General features: G+C 46.9%; 1 protein-coding gene across 2 annotated transcripts in view; it reads left to right on the plus strand.

Moving 5' to 3' along the window:
* ELK3 (ETS transcription factor ELK3) overlaps positions 1-14,157 on the plus strand; it is a 75,632-nt gene that overhangs the window by 48,406 nt on the left and 13,069 nt on the right. The window contains exon 3 of one of the 2 annotated variants that reach the window (XM_031000593.3): positions 4,064-4,858. The exons of the other annotated variant lie outside the window; for it this stretch is intronic. Within the exon in view, the coding sequence (XP_030856453.1) occupies positions 4,064-4,858 (795 nt within the window). The remainder of the gene's footprint in view (positions 1-4,063; positions 4,859-14,157) is intronic. 2 annotated transcript variants of the gene reach the window in all.

Consider the following 14,157-nt stretch of genomic DNA (forward strand, 5'->3'; position numbering starts at 1 on the left):
CCCTCTTCCCTCCCAGTTCCATTCTTTAGCCTTCGACCCTGGCAGGTTTCCAGGTAGCCAGATCGAATCCGTCTTTCCCATTGGTCTCTAGAGAAGCATGACCTGCCTCGGTTCTTTCCAATGGCTGTCACTTCCTCCTTTTGGCCAGCTAGTAAATTGTCTCCATCCCCGTCACTGCGTAACCTTTCCCCAGAAAACTCTTGGTGTCCTCTCTGCTGCCCCCGCAGAGGCAGCAGCTACTGAAGGGCCCTTCCCAGTGTCTCCCTTTTTACATTCTGAGTAGGGTTAGCATGTTATGACAGTCGCTTCTAGCTATAGAAAGTTCCCACTGTCTTCCACTTAAACACGTAAAATACTTAAGATTCTTATATGTTCTTTTCTTTAAAAACCAGCTTCATTAAGATAAAATTCACATACCATACAATTCACCCATTTACCATATACAGTTCAGTGGCTGAGTATAGAGTTCTGCACCCATCACCGTGACCCACTTTAGAACATTTTCATTACCTCCTTCCTTCCACCCCTCTCAGCCCCAGGTAACCATACTCTACTTTCTGGTTTTTTGTATAGATATCATGATTCTGGACATTTCATATAAATGGAATCATATGTGACCTTTATCATGTAATACCTGGCTGCTTTCACTTTGCAGTGAATCATAGAATAGAATATTCTATTCTATGGCTCATGCCTATAATCCCAGCACTTTGGGAGGCCGAGACAAGGCAGATCACGAGGTCAGGAGATCGAGACCATCCTGACTAACACGGTGAAACCCCATCTCTGCTAAAAAAAATTAGCCAGGCATGGTGGCGGGCGCCTGTAGTCCCAGCTACTTGGGAGGCTGAGGCAGGAGAATGGCGTGAATCAGGGAGGCGGAGCTTGCAGTGAGCCGAGATCACACCACTGCACTCTAGCCTGGGCAACAGAGCGAGACTCCATCTCAAAAAAAAAAAAAAAAAAAATTAGCCGGGCATGATGGTGGGCACCTGTAATTCCAGCTGCTTGGGAGGCTGGGGCAGAAGAATCGCTTGAACCTAGGAGGCAGAGGTTGCAGTGAGCCGAGATCACGCCACTACATTCCAGCCTGGATGACAGAGCAAGACTCCATCTCAAAAAAAAAAAAAAAAAAAAAATCTATGATTCTATTTATGAAATTAAGGCCCATTATGTTATGTTTGTTCCTTACTATTCCAAACAATATTCCTTATTGTTCTTACTATAGTCTAGTAATTCATTATTCCTCAAATAGTGAATTCTAGGCCTTGGCACAGAGCTTCATTCTTTACTACAGCTGGATAATATTCCATTGTAAGGACACCCCACATTTCATTTATCCTTTTGCTGGTTGGTGGACAGGTGGGTTGTTCCTCATGTTCTTTTTAACACAGCAAGGCCGTATGATCTGTCTGAGGCTGCCTTTCAGTTCCCAACCATTTTTTGAGCAGGAGAGACATTTTCTGTCATTTTTATCACAGACCTTGGTTATTTCTTGATGTGTTCATGAATGTAATCCCAACTTAGACATGATGTTCCAAACCTATAAGAAAATTAAAAGTTTTTTTTTTTTTTTTTGGAAAAGAAGAAACAGTTATTTAAGACTTGTTAGAATAAATGATTCAGATCCTTTTTCTTCTGTGTTTTTATTTTGGCTCTAAATAAAACATTTATAGAAGTTTGTCTTTTGTGTAATTATTTAGGCTCTAAAAACTTCACTCAGTTTAGATGAGTGTTGAAACTCGCTGAGGGAAAAAAATAAAGTTTTTCCGCAGGGAGAAAAATATTATGAGCTAAAACTAAAAATCACTTAAAATTTTAGCAAAGGAAGCATTAACACACCAGGCCAGCACACTTTCTTTTTAATGGGAACTGACCCTGGGTCAGGTGGGTCCAATGACACCCTTATTTAATTTATTTCCTGCTGGGAGCTGATCTTCCTGGGCATGTTCTGACCCAGGGCACTCAGCAGAGACGCTGCTAACAAAGTCCAGGTGGAAAACATCTGAGTTTCCCAAATTTCTCTAAAGGTTTTTAAGGGCTGTTCAGCTTCGAGTAGCAGCGTGAGTGTGAGGTCGCTGGCGTAAATGAGACCCCGCGGGTTAAGTTGCAGGTGGGAGCTCCAGGATGCAGCAAGGTGGCCGCGGCCACTGGAACTGTTGTTTGGCCTTGACTCTAATCTAAGGTGCCCTGGGCGTCGGCCTGTATGCTGGTGCTCAGTGAGGTTTCTCCATGACTCTGTGTATGAGATCTCCTGTGCTGAATGGGACCCTTAAATGTGCCCTTCGCTGCCATCATTTAAGGAGGGAAAAGGCAAATCAGAATGTCATAATGTAAAGGATGGCAGGCAAACACATGTTTTTAGAACCACACTATGATTTCAAAAGGCACATCAACATTCAGTTGAATTTCATGTCTATTGGGGGATCTTTGATTCTCTCCCCCTGAATTTGTGTGGGGATGTGAAAAAGCTTACGCTTTAGAATCTGTCGATCTTGGTGGTTCTTGGGCAAATGACTCCCCATCTCTGGGATCTAGTTTGTGTCAGAAGGATGACATCCTCCACCTCCATCAGGGCTAATGTGGGGATCTAATGAGGTGCCTTATGTACAACCCCTGGTACAGAAGAGAGGCACTCAATCAGAGCTGCTTCTAAAGCTCTTCTACTTGAAATGATCTTTTTTTAACCCTCACTCATACCCTGGTTTTAGGTGGAATAGTTTCTAAGGAAACAGAGTCCTTTTCCCATAGGATGGTGCTGGGTTTTTGTGCTTCAGAGAGACCATCTTTGTCTCTCTGAGCCCCTTGGACCCCAAGATGCATCCACAGGGCAAGGCACACGCAAGCATTTGGTAGGTAAATATAGAACCCAGCGGGTTCGGCAGGGAATTAAAGTATCCATTTAATAAACCTCAAGAACAGCACAGCCTTTAATATAAAGTCCCTTCTCCCAAAGGGCTGCAAAAACTTTTGCAATGATTATTGCTTTTCATTTATAGCCTAATGTTTGAGGACTGGAGCCATAAACTGAAGAGCCAGAAGTAGATGCTAGCAACTAAAAATACTGTCAATGAATGTCACAGATATCCAAAGTAGACAATTCGTTTTTCTTCCAGTGGCTTTCTTGGCAAAAAAATAAAAATTAAAAAGGAAAAAAATGACTAAGTGAGTTAAGAAAACGTTGTAGTGTTTGATGATGATAACTTGCATTTTTATAATGCTTTCCAGCTTACAGAATGCTTTCTCATTATTATTTCATTGAATTCTGACTCCAAGAGGTAGGTAAGACAATACTGTGTTATGGTTAAGGACATGCTGCCTCTACCGCTTCACTTCCTAGCAGGTGGCCATGTGAGTTACAGAAGCGCTCTAAGCTTATTTTCCAAATTTTTAAAATAGGAGTCACAACACCTTCCTTTTAGGATTGCTGTTCAGATTGTATGAGATAAGGTATGAATAATCCCATCCACATAGTAAGGGCTTCATAAATGGCAGCTGTTACTATGTTATTACATAGAATAATCCTCACTCGGCCAAGGTTGGGGGATTGCTTGAGTCCAGGAGTTTGAGACCAGCCTGAGCAACAAAGTGAGATGCTGTCTCTACAAAAAATAAAAATATAAAAATGAGCAGGGTGTGGTGGCATGTACCTGTAGTCCCAGCCACTCAGGAGGTGGAGGCAGGAGGATTGCTTGAGTCCAGGAGGTTGAGGCTGCAGTGAGCCATGTTCGTGCCACTGCACTCCAGCCTGTGCGACAGAGTGAGACCCTGTCTAAGAAATCATCATCATCATCATCATCATCATCATCTTCCTTACTTTACAGACGAGGAAACTCAAAGTGGCACTTAATTTGCCAAAGATCACAAAGATCTAGTAATGGCAGAACTGGAATGCACATCTAATTCTACTTCCAACTTCATTCCTCCTTCCACTTTTCCTTGGCCAAGAATGTAAATCAGGAACATTTTGGTGCTTCTGCCAGCGACATTTACCATTATCATGAGCTCTTACACGGTTTCTCGGGTGCACTCAGATTTTCAACGTCTACTTTTGTATTTGCAGAACATCATCAAGAAGGTGATCGGGCAGAAGTTTGTGTACAAGTTTGTCTCTTTCCCGGAGATCCTGAAGATGGATCCTCACGCGGTGGAGATCAGCCGGGAGAGCCTTCTGCTGCAGGACAGCGACTGCAAGGCGTCTCCGGAGGGCCGCGAGGCCCACAAACATGGCCTGGCCGCCCTCAAAAGCACGAGCCGCAACGAATACATCCACTCAGGCCTGTACTCGTCCTTCACCATTAATTCCCTGCAGAACCCACCAGACGCCTTCAAGGCCATCAAGACGGAGAAGCTGGAGGAGCCGCCCGAAGACAGCCCCCCTGTGGAAGAAGTCAGGACTGTGATCAGGTTTGTGACCAATAAAACCGACAAGCACGTCACCAGGCCGGTGGTGTCCCTGCCTTCCACGTCAGAGGCTGCGGCGGCGTCCGCCTTCCTGGCCTCGTCCGTCTCGGCCAAGATCTCCTCTTTAATGTTGCCAAACGCTGCCAGTATTTCATCCGCCTCACCCTTCTCATCTCGGTCCCCGTCCCTGTCCCCCAACTCACCCCTCCCTTCTGAACACAGAAGCCTCTTCCTGGAGGCCGCCTGCCATGACTCCGATTCCCTGGAGCCCTTGAACCTGTCATCGGGCTCCAAGACCAAGTCTCCATCTCTTCCCCCAAAGGCCAAAAAACCCAAAGGCTTGGAAATCTCAGCGCCCCCGCTGGTGCTCTCCGGCACCGACATCGGCTCCATCGCCCTCAACAGCCCAGCCCTCCCCTCGGGATCCCTCACCCCAGCCTTCTTCACCGCACAGGTAAGAGTCATTCCTGTCATCTCAGCCACAGCCAGCTTCAGTGGCTTAGCAAAAAAGGAAGAGCAACTAAAGAGACTTCCTTCTGTCCCTCAAAACGTTGTCCTATGACTCGTACCGAGGTCACTGTGTAAATGTGAAGGGAAGCTGCTTTTCCATCCTCAGACCAAGGAGTGCACATGAGACAGGGTTTGGTTTGTCGACTCTAGTGGGATGCTTGATTGGTTTCTTGCTTTTAGTGGCCTAAAGTGACCATAGGTGGAACACGCACACTGGCCGACAAAGCAGATCTCACCAGCGATTTCCAAGGGAAAGTTGAGCGGGTCAGTTTACATTTCAGGAGGCGCTTGGGCTTTATGAAATTTTTATGGCAGAATCTTCTCTGGGGGCGCTTAATAAGGAGCCAGTTGTGTTCTGTTAACAAGAAAATAGATGTCAACTGATGCCGCCATCACCTCTGTCAGTGTGGCGCTGTGGTCATAGCGTAGGTAATAAGAAACAAAGGGGCCACCCCAAACAGCTGCTTCGCTGAAAGCAGCACTACTCTGAGAAAGCCCCAGTCCACAGCACTGGCGAGAGGACAGCAAACTTGCAGAGCCAAAAAAGCCTTCGTTGTTATTAGTCCCAAAGAGAAAGCAGCCTTTTCCTTTAAATCAGATATTCAGATGCTCTTTCTTGTCCAGCTGACAATTGCAGTGCAAAGGCGTAGCAGGTGCTGGGAAACCATATTTCTCCTTCCCCTTGAAAATTGGATGCAATTTTAGTGGCAGAGGTTAAGAGTATTCGTTTTAGGTTCACAGACCTGCGTTCAGTTCCTGGCTACCCTGCTTCCTAGGAGTGGGACTGTGGGCGGTTGCTCTCTGGGCCAGGTTCCATGTGTGGAAAATGGGACCATGGACAGGCTTTGTGAGCTGGGGACACCTGGTAGCATTGTTAACCGTGGAGCTGCACCCGTCCCCTGCCTCTGTAATCTCATCGTAGTTGTCCCTGTTGTCATTAGCAGCAGCCGCGGCAGCATATGACGGGCTCCCCACATGTGCCAGGCACTGCTCCAGATGCTTTACATGCATTGCCTGTATCCACACTTATAGCAGCCCTGTCACGTGGATACAGGTTGAGCATCCTGTTTCCAAAGTGCTTGTGACCAGAAGCATTTCAGAGTTCAGATGTTTTCAGATTTTGGAATATTTGCATGATACTTGCCAGTTGAATATCCCACATCTGAAAATCTGAAATCCAAAATGTTGCAATGAGCATTTCCTTGGAGTGTCATGTCAGGACTCAGAAAGTTTCAGATTCTGGAGGATTTGGGATTTGGGAATTTTTGGATTTGGGATGCTGAGCCTGTGCTGCTATTATCATCCTGTTTCCCAGCTGAGATAAATGAGGCACAGAGGTAAAGTAGTTCGTCCAGAGTCCCACAGCCAATAGGTGGTAGAGGTGGCTTTGGATCCAGTGTCTGCCTGCAGAATCCATGCTCTCAAATGAAATGCATTCCCGCTGCGAGAAGGCAGTGTCCCTGATCACGATGGCCGTCCATGGAGCACCTGAAAGCAGCTCTGGGCCACTGTCCTCTCCACGCTTTCTCTGGACTGGATTCTGCCCAGGATTTCGTGACAGCTCAAGCCTGTGAGCTGGTGGTGACGCGCGCAACTGCGGAGGGGGAGGGCCAGGGGATCAGGATATAGGTCAGAGTGAGCACGTGTGCTCTTAAATCAGGCATCTTCCAGTTAAGCAAGGCTGTCCAGTGACCAAGGGCTGCTGAGCAAATGGCTCAGAAACAGCAGCTCCTGATGTAGCTCAGGGGAGTACCTTGAGAGGCAGGGCCAGGGTAGATGATCTGAGCATCTCCTCCCCTGGCCTCCTGTGTGTTTACAACTGTCAGGGTGAGAAAGGTCTGAAGCCAGGCCAGGGCTGACTCTGATTTAGGTGTCTGTGTTCCCTGGGAGCCTGGATCACCTTCTCAGAACAGAGTGAGGCAGATGCCAGCCCTGTCTCAGAGGAAGTCAGCTCAGCCAGCCCTGTGGATAATGTGGATGGAGTGGTGGCTCCCATCAGTGGGGCTGAGGGCGTGAGAGAAGGATCAAGGGTGGATGCCCAACAAATGGATGCAGAGGGCACAGCCAGGAGCCAGAAGCCACCAGCATGGCCTGAAACTAGGTGGGAAGGCGTAGGAAAGCCAGGATCTTTACAAGAGGACCTGTGCCTTAGGCAGTGAGGGTGCCCGGTCCTCAGCCAAGCTGTGAGGGCAGGGCTGTGATGATTTAGTGCCCGGAAGCCCAGAAGTGGTCCTGAGGGGAGGGAGGCAACGGGCAGTGTCTAGACCCAGGGCAGGAGAGTGGAAGTAAAGGGACCTGGCTCAGAGAGGGCCTTCGGGTCAAAGGAGGAGGAGGGGCACCAGGCAGTCCTCTAAACCACGCAAAACTAAGGGGGTCACCAGCTACACTGGGAGATGGTAGAGCCTCGGGACTCAGACCCCACTTTGAACTTCCCTCACATTCCCAGAGTGTGGGCTCTGCTCCTGGCATGGCCACGGGTGGCCAACAGGGAGGGAGAGAAGGGGCAATGAGGGAGACACCAGAGGGGCCCGGGTGGGAGTCAGAGGTGTGGTACTTATTCAGAGCTGAGTTCTTGCAGCCGGTTTCGCCCAGGCGGATTCCCTGAGATCAGATAGGATATCTTGAAGCCAGGGGTGGTTTAGGATTAGGGTATGTCAGTATCAGATTTGGACTCTCAGATTCCCTCCCCTGGGAGCTGCTTCAGGGGGTGCCCCAGAAACTCACCCCCCAGCACCAGCTCAGTAGTTTGTCTTCCAGGTGACAGACAGAAACAGCGTGGCTCTCAACAGCCAGGCGTTCTGTGGAATTCCTTTCGGCCTCGGGAGTGAAGGACAACTGTGGGGTTCAGGGTGTTCCACAGGCAGCAGCGAGGCTTCAGTGGTTTTCCTCTTACCTGAGCACTTTGTCACAGAAACTCTCCTTTTCTCTGTGTGTGGGGGGTGTGCTGTGTGCAGCATGACGCTGTGTGCACATAAACATCTGATAATCTGTGTGGGCTGTAAGCTTTGCTTAGTGGTGGGCTTTGGAAGAGGTGAAAGCTGTGTGTGCTGTAATAACCCGATATCCTGAAGGCACAAATTCCCAAGGTGTTGGTTATTTCCAGCTAGAATCATGGCAGGAAGAAGGGGAGAAGTAAGGGAGCCTTGGCATGGCCTGTGTCACGTGGTTACCATTCCCTCGGGGACCTTATTACACCTCATACAGGCATCCCTCATTTTACTGTACTTTGCTTTATTGTGTTTCACAATTAATTGGTGGTTTTTACAAATCGAAGGTTTGTGGCAACCTGGCGCTGAGCAAGTCTTGTCAGCGCCAGTCTGTTCTTCCAACAGCACACGCTCACTCCGTGTTTCAATGTCACATTTTGGTAATTCTCAAACATTTCCAACTTTTTCCTATTATGTCTGTTATAGTGCTCTGAGATCAGCGAGCTTTGATACTACTATTGTCATTGTTTTGGGGCACCATGAACCACACCCGTATAAGACAGCAAACTTGATCAGTGTTGTGTGTGTCCCAAGTGCTCTCCTGTGTCTCCCTCTCCTTGGGTCTCCCTATTCCCTGAAACACAACAATTTTGAAATTAGGCCAATTGATAACCCTATAGTGGCCTATAAAGTGTTCAAGAGAAAGGAAGAGCTGCGTGTCTCTCATTTTAAATCCAAAGCTAGAATGATGACAGCGAAGGCATGTCCAAAACCGAGACAGGCCTAAAGCTAGGGGGCTCTTATGCCAGTTAAATATGTAAATGTAAAGGAAGAGTTCTTGAAGGAAATGAAAGTGCTACGTCAGTGAAAACATGAATGATAAGAAAGTGGGACATCCCAATTGTTGATATGGAGAAAGTTTTAGTGGTCTGGATAGAAGTTCAAACCAGCCACAACATTCCTTTCAGGCTAACCCAGAGCAAGGCCCTAACTCTCTTCAATTCTTTGAATGCTGAGAGAGGCGAAGAAGCTGCAGAAGAAAAGTGTGAAGCTAGCAGAGGTTGGTTCATGAGGTTTAAAGAAAAAAGCCGTCTCCATAACATAAAAGTGCAAGGTGAAGCAGCGAGTGCTGATGGAGAAGCTGCAGTAAGCTGTCCAGAAGATCTAGCTACGCTCATTGATGAAGGTGGCTACATCAAACAGCTTCACTGTAGGTGAAACAGCCTTCTATTGGAAGAAGATGCCATCTAGGACTTTCATAGCTGGAGAAGAGAAGTCCATGCCTGGCTTCAGAGCTTCAAAGGACAGGCTGAGTCTTGTTAGTAGAGCTTGTGACTTTAAGTTGAAGCCAGTGCTACTAAATACACTCTGCCTGTGCTCTGTAAATGGAACAACAAAGTCTGGACGACAGCACATCTGTTTTCACAGTTTATGGACTAGTTTAAGCCCAACTGAGACCTACTACTCAGAAAAAAGATTCCTTTCAAAATATTACTGCTCATTACAGTGCATCTGGTTACCCAAGAGCTCTCATGGAGATATACAAGAAGATTAATATTTTTCATGCCTGCAAATACAACATCCATTCTACAACCCAGAAGTCAAGGAGTAATTTTGACTTTCAAGTCTTATTACTTAATAAATACATTTCATAAAGCTACAGCTGCCATAGTTAGTGATTCCTCTGATGGATCTGGGCAAAGTCAGTTGAAAACCTTCTGGAAAGGAGTCACCATCCTAGATGCTATTAAGAATATTCATGATTCAGGGGAGGGGGTCAAAATATCAACATTAACAGGAGTTTGGAAGAAACTGATTCCAGCCCTCATGGATCACTTTGAAGGGTTCAAGACTTCAGTGGAGGAGGGAACTGCAGATGTGGTAGAAATAGCAAGAGAACTAGCATTAGAAGTGGAGCCTGGAGATGCAACCAAATTGCTGCAGTTTATTGATCAAACTTGATTGGGTGAGTAGTTGCTTCTTACAGATGAGTAGAGAAAGTGGTTTCTTGAGATAAATCTACTCCTGTTGAAGACGCTGTGAATATTGTTGAAATGACAACAAAGGACTGAGAATATTACATAACTTTACATTACATTACATTACTTAGTTGATAAAGCAGCGGCCGGGTTTGAGAGGATTGACTCCAATTTTGAAAGAAGTTCTACTCTGGGTAAAATGCTATCAAACAGCACCACATGCCATAGAGAAATCTTTCATGAAAGGAATAATCAATTGGGCCAGGTGCGCTGGCTCACGCCTGTAATCACAGCACTTTGGGAGGCCAAAGCGGGTGGATCACCTGAGGTCAGGAGTTCAAGACCAGCCTGGCCAACATGGCAAAACCCCGTCTCTACTAAAAGTACAAAAATTAGCCAGGTTGGTGGCAGATGCCTGTAATCCCACTACTTGGGAGCCTGAGGCAGGAGAATCACTTGAACCTGGGAGGTGGAGGTTGTGATGAGCCGAGATCACGCCACCGCACTCCATCCTGGACAACAAGAGCGAAACTCGCATCTCACAATAAATAAATAAATAAAAGAGTCAATCAATGTGGCAAACTTCATTATTGTCTTATTTTAAGAAACTGCCACAGCCACCCCAGTCTTCATGACTCTGCCTCCTTGTCCCTGGTTCTGCCCTGCTTCCTCCCCTGTCCCTTTCTGTAGCTACCCTAGGCCCCCATGGGAGTCTCCATTTTGTCTCCTTTTCCATAGGATCAGTGCTACAGACTTCTGTGGGATTAACTCCCCTTTTAAAGACCTTAAAACCATGGTTTCACTTGAATTCAGACAACTTTAGGAGTGTCCAGAGATTCAGTCACCTTTTATTTGAGGACATTTTTTTAACCTCAAGGTGGCATTGTCATGGATTCTGTTGGCATCTGTGGGAGCTTAGGATTACAGATATTTGTGGGTACAACCTGCTAGACATCTTGTTTCTCTCTCCTTTACTTTCTTAAAGACTGAGTGACTTACCGGTATCTCAGATCACCAAATCAAGTGATCAGCAAATACTTCTGCATCTTCTTTAATCAGTCCAGTAACAAATGTTTATCATGTATTCATTCATTTGGGAGATAATCATTGAAAACTAAGCATTCGCTTAGATACCTGGAGATACAGAGGTTAGCAAGATAGAAGCGGTTCCTGTTCTCATGAGTTTACAGGTTGCTGTCCAGCATACGGGGCAATATATAACATAGGGTTATAATTTAGGGTGGTGTGAAATTATGGAGGACCCTGAGAACTGGCTAAGGAATTTTGACTTGTTTGGATTGGAAATTAACTGCTAGAGGCTGGGCGCAGTGGCTCACGCCAGTAATCCCAATATTTAGGGAGGCCAAGGAGGGCGGATAGCTTGAGGTCAGGAGTTCAAGACCAACCTGGCCAACATGGCCAAACCCCATCTCTACTAAAAATAAGAAAATTAGCTGGGTGTGGTGGTGCATGCCTGTAATCTCAGCTACTCAGGAGGCTGAGGCAGGAGAATCGCTTGAACCCGGGAGGCAGAGGTTACAATGAGCCAAGATTGTGCCACTGCACCCCAGCCTGGGTGACAGAGTGAGATTCTATCTCAAAGATAAATAAGTAAATAAACAGCTGCTAGAGGTATAAGTGAAAAAAATCTCATTAGAATCAACAAATAATTATTGAGCAATAACAGAGCCTAGAAAGGACACCAAAACTACAGTTGCTTGTTTTTATGACCTTAGGACCTAGCCATGACAACAAGGCATTACAAGTGCACACACACACAATAGCCCTTGGCAAGAGTCAAACATGCAGCACACAGAAGCGCCTCAGGAGCTGAGGGGCAAGATCGTTTAGTTCAGGTCAACACACATGAACTGAGTGCCCATCATGTGAAAGCTGCTGTGTTTGGAGCTGGGGCTACAAACGTGGATAAAATAGTCTCTGATAGTTAGGAGCTCATAACTTAAGTCCCTTCATCTAGTATCTCAGGTGCAATACAAAAGGAATACTAAGTTGCAAAAGGAATCCTAAGGAGGAAGGTATTAACTTTGCCTGAGATGGAGGAAGAATGTCCAGAGGGCTTCCTGGAGGGGGTGAGACCACTGGTACAGGGTGTTGAAGGATCAGCCTGTGGCAGGATCCTTTTTCTGGTAGACAGGGAGAGGAAGGCATCGTCGGCAGAGGAACAGCTTGAGGCAAGGCATAGATCCGTGAAATAGCTTTGTGATTAGGGGAGGTATAGCGATAGGAAGCATTGAAGGGGTATGAGTGACAGTCTGAATTGTTTTAGGAATCACCCTGTTGGCGAGATTGGGAAGGGGGAAGGCTGGATCCAAGTAGGATGCTATTGGAATATTCCAGGCAAAAGACCATGAGTATCTAAGGCTGTATGGTGGGAGGGGTCAGAGGGATGGATCTGATGTTGGGAGTGCCGTCAGCAGGAGTTGGTGACTGACTGGGTGGGAGGAGAGGGGAGAGCCAGAATTGAGTGTGAGGAACGTGGGAGGAAGACTAAACTCCCTGGGAAAAGGCTAAACGTCCAGTCGGGGCCATGCTGAGTTTGAGGACCCTGCAGGACATTCGGGTGGAAAAGTCCAGCTGCATCTGGAGAGCGGAGAGTGTTTTGGAGCCGGAGAGGAAGTTAGGCAGTCATCAACACGCAAGGGGTGGTGAAACCATGGGAACGGATGAGGTCACTTGTGGAGAGGGCCTGTAGCCCAGGGAACTATGGGCTGGGCTGGGTGGTCAGGGAAGTTCTGAGGGAGCGTTGAAGGACTGTTGGGTTAGAATGCCTGGTCCTCCGTGCATATGAGGAAAGCTCAGGACACATCAAAGCAAGTAAGAGGGTTTGGGGAGGGAAGTGTCTACGAAGAGTCAAACTCTGTAAAATATTTGAAGAGATTTATTCTGAGCCAAATATGAGTGATCATGGCCAGTGACACAGCCCACAGGAGGTCCTGAGAACATGTGCCCCAGGTGGTCGGGGTACAGTTTGGTTTTATATATTTTAGGGAGGCATGAGACGTCATGAAATTGCCAGGCAACTTCAAGGTATGGCAAGGAAATATATTTTGGGGTTAAATATTTTTTCCTCGTTCCATAATGTTACGCCAGAGTCAGCTTGAAAAGTAAGTCACCATATATAGGATCATATAAAACCCATCTGATGAGAATTTACGGTTTGTAGGGCATGACTCCCTAGACCCCTAGGTAGGAATTTGGGCAAGATAAAAAATGAGAGCTTAGTCCTCAGAAGTTAGCAAGTGTGTGAACCCAGATTATGGGGAACCTCAAATTGAGGCTAAGGAGGACATCACATCCTTTCTGAAATGGTGACTGAATGTTGAGTGAACTCAGTGTTTGAGGGTGGTTGATTTGGCGATGGGGTACAGAATAGATGGGGAGACCGGAGGCAGGTGGACTGGCCTGGGCAGCTGTTGTGGAATGCCATCTGTAAGGTGATAGGGGCTTGGATGCAGCAGGAATGGAAATGAGGGATAAATAGGAGACTGAGTTGTGGGACTCCTCCAGAGGCTATGTCCGGAACTTGTAGTTATCGGAAGGCATTTTGCATGGTGGGGCCTGGGATGCGGGTGGTAAATGGAGCTATGTGTGCAGGGATTATGTCTTGTTTTATCCTCATCTGTGGCACCTGAAACATAGTTTGCACTCTCAGTCAGTATTTATTGAGGCAGTGCCTACACGGTGGTCCTGTTGACAGAAGGGGAAGAGTCTTAAGAAACACTGATGTGGAAAGGTGCTGAGCTTCATGAAGTTGGAGCATGGTGGGGCATCTGAGTGGAGATGCCCAACAAGCGATAAGCCAGGGGGGACCCAGCTAGAGCTGCGGATGGCTTCAGTTCATTGGTATTTAGGAGATGAAAGTACAGGAGGAATAAAGATGAGCAGATACCTTAAAGGCTACAGAAAGAGGTATAAGAAAAATGTGCCAATCACCATAATAGGAGGCAGAACATGTTAAATGTTAAGAAAAAAATGGTCACAAAGTGTTACAAAGATTCAGAAATAAGAAATCCCATCTGGTTGAGGGGAGATCAGGAAAGTGTCCTTTGAGGAGGTGGCATTTTGATGGGCAGAGGAAGGCAAGAGGAGGAGGCAGCGGGCCGGGGCAGGGGTACGCAGGTGGGCATGCCTGGATGCCAGCTCACCCTGGCGAGCTCAGATGTGCAGGCTTTTTAGGAGACTCTATGAAGTGGAAGTGGAAGATGAACTGAGTGGGGAAAATGAAAAGGGGATCTTGGGATGAGGGTCTTACTCTTTGCAAACGCATTGCCTGTGGCATCTCCTTTCCCAGCAGCCGTGGGATCAGGAGCTCCTTA

Source organism: Gorilla gorilla, chromosome 10 (genome assembly GCF_029281585.2).
Source record: "Gorilla gorilla gorilla isolate KB3781 chromosome 10, NHGRI_mGorGor1-v2.1_pri, whole genome shotgun sequence".
Classification (NCBI taxonomy): domain Eukaryota; kingdom Metazoa; phylum Chordata; class Mammalia; order Primates; family Hominidae; genus Gorilla; species Gorilla gorilla.